Consider the following 12,425-nt stretch of genomic DNA (forward strand, 5'->3'; position numbering starts at 1 on the left):
AATTCAACAATCATTTACCCACATTCCTTCCCCACACTCTGCTGAGCATTGACTTCCTTCCCTCACTTCAACAGGTTTTCTTATGTCAGTTACTTTTCCACAGTTTCATATTGTATATCCAATCCTATCTACATCGTAAGATTTATTTCAGTCCTGCCAGAGTCTTCAAATTTCTACAGTTATTATTTATGTACTCCATAAATTTACTCCAATCTTTTTGGAATTTTGCTTCCTCCTGATTTCGGATCCTACAGGTCAGTTTTGCTAGTTCCACATAATCAACCATCTTCGTCTGCCACTCCTCTATTGTTGGTAATTCTGGTACTTTCCATTTTGGGGCTAACAAAGTTCTGGCAGGAGTCATAGCATACATAAATAAATAACCTTTGATCTGCTTTTTATATTTCCTCTCCCATCAAGCCTAGGAAGAAAGTTTCCAGCTTTTTCGGGAAAGTGTATTTAAAATTCTTTTTCAATTCGTTATAAATCTGTTCCCAAAACTGTTTCATTTTCTCACATGTCCACCACATGTGGTAAAAATCTCCATCTTTACATTTCCAACATGGCTTACTAATCATCCTGTACATTATCGCTAGTTTGTTGTTGTTTAGTTGTTTAGTCATGTCCAACTCTCCGTGACCCCCTGGACCAGAGCACGCCAGGCTCTCCTGTCTTCCACTGCCTCCCGCAGTTTGGTCAAACTCATGCTGGTAGCTTCGAGAACACTGTCCAACCATCTTGTCCTCTGTCGTCCCCTTCTCCTTGTGCCCTCCATCTTTCCCAACATCAGGGTCTTTTCATAGAATCATAGAATCATAGAGTTGGAAGAGACAACAAGGGCCATCGAGTCCAACCCCCTGCCAAGCAGGAAACACTATCAGAGCACTCCTGACATATGGTTGTCAAGCCTCTGCTTAAAGACCTCCAAAGTAGGAGACTCCACCACACTCCTTGGCAGCAAATTCCACTGTCGAACAGCTCTTACAGTCAGGAAGTTCTTCCTAATGTTTAGGTGGAATCTTCTTTCTTGTAGTTTGGATCCATTGCTCCGTGTCCGCTTCTCTGGAGCAGCAGAAAACAACCTTTCTCCCTCCTCTATGTGACATCCTTTTATATCTTTGAACATGGCTATCATATCACCCCTTAACCTCCTCTTCTCCAGGCTAAACATGCCCAGCTCCCTTAGCCGTTCCTCATAAGGCATCGTTTCCAGGCCTTTGACCATTTTGGTTGCCCTCCTCTGGACACGTTCCAGTTTGTCAGTGTCCTTCTTGAATTGTGGTGCCCAGAACTGGACACAGTACTCCAGGTGAGGTCTGACCAGAGCAGAATACAGTGGCACTATTACTTCCCTTGATCTAGATGCTATACTCCTATTGATGCAGCCCAGAATTGCATTGGCTTTTTTAGCTGCCGCGTCACACTGTTGGCTCATGTCAAGTTTGTGGTCAACCAAGACTCCTAGATTTTCCAGGGAGTCTTCTCTTCTCATGAGGTGGCCAAAGTCTTGGAGCCTCAGCTTCAGGATCTTTCCTTCCAGTGAGCACTCAGGGCTGATTTGCTTCAGAATGGATAGGTTGGATCTTCTCGCTAGTTTAACAGGTGTCAAATACTTAGCTGGTACATAACTCAGTGGTAAACAAAGGGGTTGCAAAACAGAGTTTTTAGTTCTCCCCCCCCCCAGACTGAACCATTCACCTGGTCTTGAACTACCGTATTTTTTGCTCCATAAGATGCACCTTTTCCCTCCTAAAAAGTAAGGGGAAATGTGTGTGCGTCTTATGCAGCGAATGCAGGCGGGAGGCTCTGCTCAGCGCTCCCTTTAAAGAGCCGTGTGGAGCGTGCATGCGTCTCTTGGGGGCTTTTCCCCCAGGAGGGAGAAGGGCAGCCCGCCTGTCCCTTCTCCCTCCTTAGGGAAAAGCCCCCAAGAGCCCCAAGCCCCCACACATGCTCCGCGTGGCTCCTTAAAGGGAGCGCAGCTCTTGGGGACTTTTCTAGGAGGTGGGGGAAGGGACTGACAGGCAGCCCTCTGTCCCTTCCCCCACCTCCCAGAAAAGCCAGCAAGAGCCTCTGCTCAGCGCTCCCTTGTAAGGACTCCCTTTCGTCCCTCATCCCACTTTGCTGGGAAGCCAGCAGAAGAGGCGCTGCGTAGCTATCGCTCTTGCTCTCCTGGCTTCTCAGCGAAGCAGGAGGAGGGACGGAAGGGTTTAAAGCAAGAAAAGCAAGAGCCGCTTACGTGCTCTGCGCAGAATATTTTTTTTCTTGCTTTCCCCCTCTAAAAACTAGGTGCGTCTTATGGTCAGGTGCGTCTTATGGAGCGAAAAATACGGTGAAACTGTATCGCGGACAAATGCTGTGATCCTTTAATGCAGCCCAGCAGTGCCATAAAACACACACACAGAGGCCACAGTTTTTACAGCCCCTTTGCTCCTCACCCGTTCCTCCTCTCTTTGTTTACCCAGAAAGCAGGTTGCCACAACCAATTTGCCAGCCGCTAAAGATGATAAGCTCTGGCTCTCAACAGACCTTCCCTCTGCCCAACAATATTTGCTTCTCTTTAAACTTACAATGTGAAAGGGAAAAGACGCAGGGATGAGCGAATAGGTTCTATGAGCTCAGACAAAGCTCAGCTTTCCTCTCCTTTTATGACAAGAGCTGATACAAACTGAGGTTGCATCACAACTTTCTTCAGCAGGGTAGTGGCCAATTTCAGAAATGCAGTCCCCTCGTGAGAGTCACAGCCCCGTGTAAAGTTTCTGCAGCCTTTTAAGATTCTACAAGGGACGCAGGTGGCACTGTCGGTTAAACCACAGGGCCTAGGACTTGCCGATCAGAAGGTCGGCGGTTCGAATCCCTGCGACGGGGTGAGCTCCCGCTGCTCGGTCCCTGCTCCTGCCAACCTAGCAGTTCAAAAGCACGTCAAGGTGCAAGTAGATAAATAGGTACTGCTCCAGCGGGAAGGTAAATGGCGTTTCCATGCGCTGCTCTGGTTCTCCAGATGCAGCTTCGTCATGCTGGCCACATGACCTGGAAGCTGTACGCCGGCTCCCTCGGCCAGTAAAGCACAATGAGCGCCACAACTCCAGAGTCGGTCACGACTGGACCTAATGGTCAGGGGTCCCTTTACCTTTACTTTTAAGATTCTACAATAATCTTATAATCATAGAATAATAATGATTTGGGAGGCATTGCAACAATCAGTGCAGATCTCCATGTGTTGCTGCTATTTTCTGTGTATGTGCAAATGATTTAGAGTGCTCCAATATCTTATTTTGCAGTGACATAGGCTGTGTTTTCCTTTATGCTCAATTGTACATAACAACCTGCACACTGTTATCTTGAAAACAAAGCACCCCCATGTGTCCCTATTTTCCAGGGACAGTCCAGGATTTACAGGAGCCATCCCAGTTTCACAGGTCCAGCAAATTTATGATGGCTATTTCCCAGATTCCTTCACAATGGGAGTTGCTTTTGATCTCCATTAATGCTATAGAGGAACTGCGCTGCCCACATTGTGAACGATATCAATTTTCTCTGATGTCTAATTTTCAAATATATACAACTGGACACCGGAGGAGATCTAAATTTGTATGAATGCCTCTTATATTATGGATCATATGCAAGATTATTTTGGGGGGAAACCATAGGTGAATGGTGTATCAACTTCCCTTTTCCTCCTTTTTCCTTTTGCTTTTTCAGCAAGGTGTCTCATTAAGTTCCCGCGATCTTCTCTAATCACTGCTGTGTAGTTACTTTATAGCTGTTTCCCCTCCAACCAGCTGAGAATGATATAATCTACTCCTTGCATGATGCCAAACACTTCCTAGCTAGTTAATCTACACAACACACGTCAGTGATTCCCTTTAAGCTAATCAAGGACTAAGGCCGATGAGATACAAGAGATAAAAGTGTCCACTAGCCCTCTTCCAGAAACGGGTGGAGTGTCACATAAAAATAGCCAGGGAACTATCCACCCCCTCATCTGTGACAAGGTTTCTTCTTAAGCCAGGGGAGCAACACAGTATCTTAAAATTAGCACTGTCAACAGAGAGCGGGCACGCAACTTACCTGCCGTAGAATAACCATGGCTCCTACGTAAAGTCATCGGCAGTCACCACCAGTGGACCTGAGGAAGAAAGAAGAATCAGAGAATCAGAGGGACTAGTTGGTTACCACTTGCATTTTGGAGAGGTCGAGATTACGATCAGCCAAGAAGCATTGTTTTGTCAAACAGACACGCTTGGACCTGTAAGCAACAACAACAGCACGCACCGCTATAAATGTGACAGCTATCGAACTCTTCGTTCTAGACAGCAGAAGATAATCCTCTAAATGCAACCAGGTTAATACCCACACAGCCTCCCTGCAGTGATAAGCATGAATTCTCCTTGTGAAGGCAAGCTGCAAACGAAACAGCAGGAACTGGGCAAAATAACGGCAGAGTTTTGTGCATGGTTTGGACTCATAGGAGTTCGGGGGAGGAAGCGTGTCAAGCGTAGAATGTGGCGCTTTTGAAGAACAAGACATTTCATTTTTTAATATTTATATTTTATTAAGGCTACGTCAGTTAAAAGAAATAAAGTGATACAGAAAAAGGAGGAGGAAAAGTGAGAGGGAGAAAAACAAAGATATAAAAGCGAAAATATGCATTAAAAAAAGCGCAATATATTATATTCCCATACGTTCTTGTATAAATTGGTATAGTGTTATTGTCCTTGTTGTTGTTGTTTAGTCGTTTAGTCGTGTCCCCATGGGCCAGAGCACGCCAGGTACTCCTGACCTCCACTGCCTCCCACAGTTTGGTCAATCTCATGCTGGTAGCTTCCAGAACACTGTCCCACCATCTCGTCCTCTGTCGTCCCCTTCTCCTTGTGCCCTCCATCTTTCCCAACATCAGGGTCTTTTCCAGGGAGTCTTCTCTTCTCATGAGGTGGCCAAAGCATTGGAGCCTCAGCTTCAGGATCTGTCCTTTCAGTGAGCACTCAGGGCTGATTTCCTTCAGAATGGAGAGGTTTGATCTTCTTGCAGTCCATGGGACTCTCAAGAGTCTCCTCCAGCACCATAATTCAAAGCATCCGTTCTTCAGCGATCAGCCTTCTTTTTGGTCCAGCTCTCACTTCCATACATCACTACTGGGAAAACCATAGCTTTAACTAGACGGACCTTTGTCGGCAAGGTGATGTCTCTGCTTTTTAAGATGCTCTCTAGGTTTGTCATTGCTTTCCTCCCAAGAAGCAGGCGTCTTTTAATTTTGTGACTGCTGTCACCATCTGCAGTGATCATGGAGCCCAAGAAAATAAAATCTCTCACTGCCTCCATTTCTTCCCCTTCTATTTGCCAGGAGGTGGTGGGACCAGTGGCCATGATCTTAGTTATTGTCCTAGTGCTTATGTAAATGCTAATAGCCCTACCACTTTTTGTATAAACTCATTCCAGATGTTATCGTATTTATCCATAGAGGGTCTGCGCCTGTAAGCAGTCCATTCATAAATTGCCAGTGATGTCATACTGTCAGTCCACTGATTGAAGAGTATAATATCTTTGTTTTTCCAATTCCTCAATATCAATCTCTTGGGCACCATTAGGGCACGGAAAATCCATTTCCGTTGCCTCATTGATAATTTCCATACTGCAGGTATATAGTTCAATAAAATATTCTCTGCTGAGAGATTTAACTTTTTCTGCACATAGTTACACATTCTAGCACATTCTCCCCCAAAACTTGTTAAGTAAAGAACACTGTACAAACATGTGCTTCAGAGAGGCATTGTTCTTGCAACATCTCCAACACTGAGCTATCTTAGCTAACCCCTTTTTGGGTGGCACTGTGGGTTAAACCACTCGGCGGTTCGAAACCACGCAACGGGGTGAGCTCCCATTGTTCGGTCCCAGCTCCTGCTAACCTAGCAGTTTGAAAGCACACTGTGCAAGTAGATAAATAGGTACCGCTCCAGCGGGAAGGTAAATTGCGTTTCCATGCGCTGCTATGGTTTTGCTAGAAGTGGCTTAGACATGCTGGCCACATGACCTGGAAAAACTGTCTGTGGACAAACGCCGGCTCCCTCGGCCTGTAAAGTGAGATGAGCACCACAACCCCAGAGTTGTTCACAACTGGACTTAATTGTCAGGGGTCCCTTTACCTTTAAAGGAGTCCAATAAACTCGAAGTATTATTTTCTGCTGTCAAAATAAAAAAAATCCTTCCAGTAGCACCTTTAAGACCAACTAAGTTAGTTCTTGGTATGAGCTTTCGTGTGGAAGCACACTTCTTCTTCAGTATGAGAAAGCTCATACCAAGAACTAACTTAGTTGGTCTTAAAGGTGCTACTGGAAGGATTTTTTTTTTATTTTGACTATGGCAGACCAACACGGCTACCTATCTGTAACATTTTCTGTTGTATTAGTCTTAATTTTAAATCTAATGACACCTTAGGTATTGAAGCTAATACATTTTCCCACTGTCTGTGTAACAATGAAAGTTCCAATTCTTTATTCCAATCACCTCTTACAGTCTGCATATTAAACCTGTGTATTGTTAATAGGATATCCATAAAAAGTAATTGCTGGCTTTTTATTTGTGAATGAGCGGTCCAATTGTTTCAATATCTCAGGTATCTCAGAAGCTGAAAGGGCTGATTGCCCAAACACACTTCTTAGGAGATGTTGTAACTGAAGCTATTGCCCTTGGGCTGCATCTGATAGATTATATTTTTGTGTTAAAATAGCAAAAATATAAAATTCATCTTCCCCATCGATCAGTTGGTCCAATGTCAATACACCTGCTTCCATCCAATTTTTCCATATCACCATCTTTTTTTTGCCATTTTCAGTGTGGGGTTTCCCCACAGGGTAAGTTTAGCATGTGAAGAACAAGCAAGCTTCTAAGCTCTCACGATTGCAAAGATGTGCTTGTATTCTCAGAAGCCAGAGAGGCGGCGGAAGGGATTTCCAGCGGAGTTCCCTTGCCTGGCAAAGCGTGAATAAATTATGCAAATTAGGGCATGCAAATAGAAGAGCAAATTATGCAAAATAACAGGGACGTGGGTAGGCAGTCAATAAAAGTAGCTAAACTGCCCTGCAGAATGGGGGGGGGGATGAGTATTGGCCTGGACTTTTGAAAATTAAAAGCGAGGGTGCCAAATAAACATTCCTGGGGATGCAGGCAGAGAATAAGTGGAGAATCACTATTAAAAAGCCTCTGGGCCTCTGCATATCACCCTCCGGACTCTCACCAGATCACATTCCCTTCCCAGAACTCAGCAGCCTGCTGGGATGTGTCCCTGAACTCTGTAAATGCATCTTGTTTGCCTGGAAGGAATATGGAAATTAATAATAATAATAATAATAATAATAATAATAATGTGTGTACGCAGAAATCGGCCCAGAATGTAAGCACTGCTTTGTGTGTCTCTCTCTCTCTCTGTGTGTGTATAATTAAACTTTCTGTTTTACAATTTAAAATACTAATTTAAACATCTTTAAAATATCAGTGACTTCCCTTCCTCTCTTTTCATGGTTCATTTTGTATATCATAAATCCCTGGATATTTTACAAAAACTAAACCATTCAGTATTCCATTATTGCATCCATCAAAACTTATTTACACCGTTGAATTTATCTTAATGCTGCCAGCGTTTTCAACTGTACACAATTTCCCCCCATATATTCCAATCTTCTCTAAACGTATATTCTCCTTGTTGTCTTATTCTACATGTTAAGTCCGCAAGCCGTGTATATTCTGTCAACTTAAGTTGCCATTCTTCTTTCGTTGAGATCTCACTCATTTTCCATTTTGGGGCTAATGAAACATGGGCCGCAGTAGTGGCATACATAAATAACATTTTTTTGACACCTACAAATTTTCGTCTGAATTATCCCCAACAAAAAGGACTCTGGGTTTTTTGGGAAAGTACTTTTAAACATTTTTTTTTCAATTCATTATGGATTCTTTCCCAATACATTCTCTTCTACCCTTTTACAGCTCCACCACATATGAAAGAATGTTCCCTCCACCTCATTGCATCTTCAACACTTATCTGATTCAGTCTTATATCTCTTAGCAAGCCTAAGGTAAAAGTAAAGGGACCCCTGACCATGAGGTCCAGTCGTGTCCGACTCTGGCGTTGTGGCGCTCATCTCGCTTTATTGGCCGAGGGATCCGGCGTACAGCTTCCGGGTCCTGTGGCCAGCATGACTAAGCCGCTTCTGGCGAACCAGAGCAGCGCACGGAAACGCCATTTACCTTCCCGCCAGAGTGGTGCCTATTTATCTACTTGCACTTTGACGTGCTTTCTTTTTTTTTTTATAATAGTTTTTTTTATTGCTTTTTTCCAGGGTAAAAAATACATCATCAATAGCACAACAAAAGCGGTTTTACAGAAAAGAAAAGAAATTATAGAGAGAGAAAAAAAAAAAGTTCACTTTTTCACATCAATTTTCATATTCAACCAGACTTCCCCACGTCCTCCATCCCCTGTTTTCTTTACAATAAAAATAAACAGCAAATTAATACCTTATTTCAAATGTTTTTGTGTTTTCATTTAGTTATATAGTCCACAATTTATACCTTTCTAAGTCTTAACTTGATTTCCAACGTTTACCAATTTCAATACTGAAGCATGTTTTTCCAGAACACTTAGCAAATTCTCAACATTCATATAACTTATAATGTTTTTGTAAATAGTCCTTAAATTTTTTCCAGTCCTCTTCCACTGCATCTTCTCCCAAATCTCGGATTCTGCCCGTCATTTCAGCTATTTCCATGTAGTCGATCAGCTGCGAATGCCATTCTTCCAGCGTGGGTAGCTCTTGTGCCTTCCAGTATTTGGCTATAAGAATTCTTGCTGCTGTAGTTGCAACACTTTGACGTGCTTTCGAACTGCTAAGTTGGCAGGAGCAGGGATCGAGCAACGGGAGTTCACCCTGTCGTGGGGATTCGAACCACCGACCTTCTGATCGGCAAGTCCTAGGCTCTGTGGTTTAACCCACAGCGCCACCCGCGTCCCGAATTTAGCAAGCCTACTTGGAGTTAAATACCACCTGCAAATCGTCTACCATCTGTAAATCATCTATGGAATGTAAGCAATTCTTCAAACTGCTTTAGTCTCTGACCCACAACTTACCCCACCTCTCTCGGCCATGAACCTCCCTCCTTTCTCCCTTCTGCAAAATAGAACGGGACCCCTGCTCCTTCCAATCCCAACCAAACCCTCCCACTGGCTGAGCCTCCATTTAAATCACTGACTCCTACATCTCCCATCATCCTTGACCCCTGGGCATGCTCGCTGATGGGAGATGGGGTCCAGCAACAAGCTCCCCATTCCTGCTCTTCAACCCAAAGATGTCACCACGATTGCCTGCGTTTCAGTGATGGGCTCATCTCCCTCAGGGTGTAACCTATATTAGCAACCTCCAGCTGACCCCTGAGGGCAAAGATGCTAATTAATAAGGAATAAACAGGATAACTTTCCCAGCAAAGGTGCATGGGGGGGGGGGAGGAAGAAAACACGGGTGCAGGGAGGCGTGAGACGCACAAGTTCATGCCTTAGGTTCTGCCATCACTCTGCCTCTGCTCTCAGCCTTAACTAAACCCATTCTTACTCCTTACAACCACACCTGCCTCAAATCAGGTATGTCAGCAGTGCCAGATTCATGTATAAGCTAAACATGCTATAGCTTAGGGACCAACTCTCTCCCCTGCCCCCAAATATATTTCTTCTTTATTGTATTTCAATATTAATATACAGTGGACGCTCGGGTTGTGAACATGATTTGTGTGGGAGGCACGTTCGCAACCCGCAGTGTTCACGTCTGCGCATGCGCGGGTTGCGATTTGGTGCTTCTGCGCATGCACAAAGCGCAATTTAGCACTTCTACGCATGCGCGACCGCCGAAACCCGGAAGTAACCTGTTCCACTACTTCTGGGTTTCGGCGGCTCCATAACCCGAAAAACACAACCTGAAGCGTCTGTAACCTGAGGTATGACTGTACTTCTTAACTGTATTTCAGTTCAACAATTACTTTGATAAAATACGTATTTTGTTATGTACAAATGGCTCAAGATACCTATGAGGTCCATAAATTACCATATAGCATATATTCAACACAAAAAACAGTGACAATTTGTTGTTGACAACAACAACAACAACAATTTATTTATACCCCGCTCATCTGGCTGGGCTTCCCCAGCCATTCTGGGCGGCTTCCAACAAAATATTAAAATACAGTAATACAAAGAACAGCTGGGCATATAAAGGGCCCCGTTACCTTCAGTAGCTTAGGGCCTCATCAAACCAAACCCAGGGTTTGATAAAGGGGTCCCTTTACCTTTACCTTTACTCCTGGGTCCTAGTCTGACATTCCAACCACTATGCCTCACTGCCACTCCCTTGGCTTTGCATCCGGGCCAGCAGCAAATGTGGAATGAGCAATGGCCTGACTTGGTGTAATTCCCAGCAGGTCCTGATAGTCAGAACACGAGGTGCAAACCAGTTGGACTTTGAAGGATCTGCTGTTGCTGTTTTTTAAAGAAGCTCATTGGGAGTTGAACCCAGGCTAAGGAGGAATGCTTGAAATTCCTTGCAACTGGTGGCAAACGAAGGAATGAATTTAACATCCAGCGCCAATGCCTCTGTGGATTAGTTGGCAGCCTGGCAGGTCATGAGATTTAAAATCAGCAGACAGCCAAACCAAGGGAGATTAAGATGAAAAATGCCAAGACTTGCTAACATAAGTGCAGCTTGATGACCAGAGTGTTTCTGGTTCGCTCCCCCCTCCCCCCTCCCCAAGGCTGGCTTCCCATTGCGGTTGCCAACTAACTAAATACCCTGGCTGCTCCTCTGCCTTTAAGAACAGCTTGAGCAGCTGAAGCTTTTTCAGGGCAGATCGAACTGCTGTGTAAGGCGCAAGAGCGATGAACACTTTAAAAGAAGAAGAAGTTGGCAACTCTACATTCAATAATATATTTGTGAGCTTTCCTGCCCTATCGGGCAAAGTACCCGCTGCCTTGGGACGCAGGTGGCACTGTGGGTTAAACCACAGAGCCTAGGGCTTGCCAATCAGAAGGTTGGCGGTTCAAATCCCCGAGACGGGGTGAGCGCCCGTTGTTCGGTCCCAGCTCCTGCCAACCTAGCAGTTCGAAAGCACGTCAAAGTGCAAGTAAGATAAATAGGTACTGCTCCGGCTCCAATACTTTGGCCACCTCATGAGAAGAGAAGATTCCCTGGAAAAGACCCTGATGTTGGGAAAGACTGAGGGCACAAGAAGAAGGGGATGACAGAGGACAAGATGGTTAGACAGCGTTCTCGAAGCTACAAACATGAGTCTGACCAAACTGCAGGAGGCAGTGGAAGATAGGAGTGCCTGGCGTGCTCTGGTCCATGGGGTCACGAAGAGTCAGACATGAATAAACGGCTAAACAACAACAACTCCGGCGGGAAGGTAAACAGCGTTTCCGTGCGCAGCTCTGGTTCGCCAGAAGCAGCTTAGTCATGCTGGCCACATGACCCGGAAGCTGTACGCTGGCTCCCTCGGCCAATAAAGCGAGATGAGCGCCGCAACCCCAGAGTCATCCACGACTGGACCTAATGGTCAGGGGTCCCTTTACCTTTACCTTTACCCGCTGCCTTGCAGAACATTTTTGAGAGAAGAAAAGGCTAGGGAGCTAACCCTTTCACAAATCCAGAGTGCTTGATATGAGAACTTCACACAAAAATGCCGAGGGATTTCCACGTGGATTTTTAAAAATAGCCAGTTGCTTCAGGAACACTTAAGATTGGGGGGGGGGGAATGAAGAGAGTGAAAACTGATATATCTGAAAGTGAGCCCCATTAAACACAGTGGGTCTTAAAGGTAAAGGGACCCCTGACCATTAGGTCCAGTTGTGACCGACTCTGGGGTTGCGGTGCTCATCTCACTTTACTGGCTGAGGGAGCCGGTGTACAGCTGGTCATGTGGCCAGCATGACTAAGCCACTTCTGGCAAACCAGAGCAGCAAACGGAAACGCCGTTTACCTTCCCGCCAGAGTGGTACCTATTTATCTACTTGCACTTTGACGTGCTTTCGAACTGCTAGGTTGGCAGGAGCAGGGACCGAACAGCGGGAGCTCACCCCGTCGCGGGGATTCGAACCGCCGACCTTCTGATCGGCAAGCCCAAGAGGCTCTTTGGTTTAACCCACAACACCACCCACGTCCCTTACAGTGGGTCTTACTTTGGAGCATATATACATTGGGATTGCTCTGCTTGTTTTCTCATAAGGAATTTGATGAGACTCAGTTAAGTGTGTATAGGATCACAGCTTCAGTCTGGATCCAGCCCAGTGTGTTTCATTGCTCCATGTGGAATTCCATCCTGTTGCTCTCTGCTTTCTGCTCTTGTTTATTAAGATCGTTTTGAATGCTTAACTTCTTCTCTAGAGTATTTGC

At 45.1% G+C, this 12,425-nt stretch overlaps 1 protein-coding gene across 1 annotated transcript in view; it reads right to left on the reverse strand.

Annotated features, from left to right (window-relative positions):
* Positions 1–12,425, reverse strand: part of MYO7A (myosin VIIA) — a 177,150-nt gene that overhangs the window by 148,571 nt on the left and 16,154 nt on the right. The window contains exon 2 of the mRNA XM_083499152.1: positions 4,069–4,126. Within this exon, the coding sequence (XP_083355278.1) occupies positions 4,069–4,086 (18 nt within the window). The 5' untranslated portion in view covers positions 4,087–4,126. The remainder of the gene's footprint in view (positions 1–4,068; positions 4,127–12,425) is intronic.

This window comes from Podarcis liolepis (genome assembly GCF_965112155.1).
Source record: "Podarcis liolepis genome assembly, chromosome: 4".
In the NCBI taxonomy this organism is placed as follows: Eukaryota; Metazoa; Chordata; class Lepidosauria; order Squamata; family Lacertidae; genus Podarcis; species Podarcis liolepis.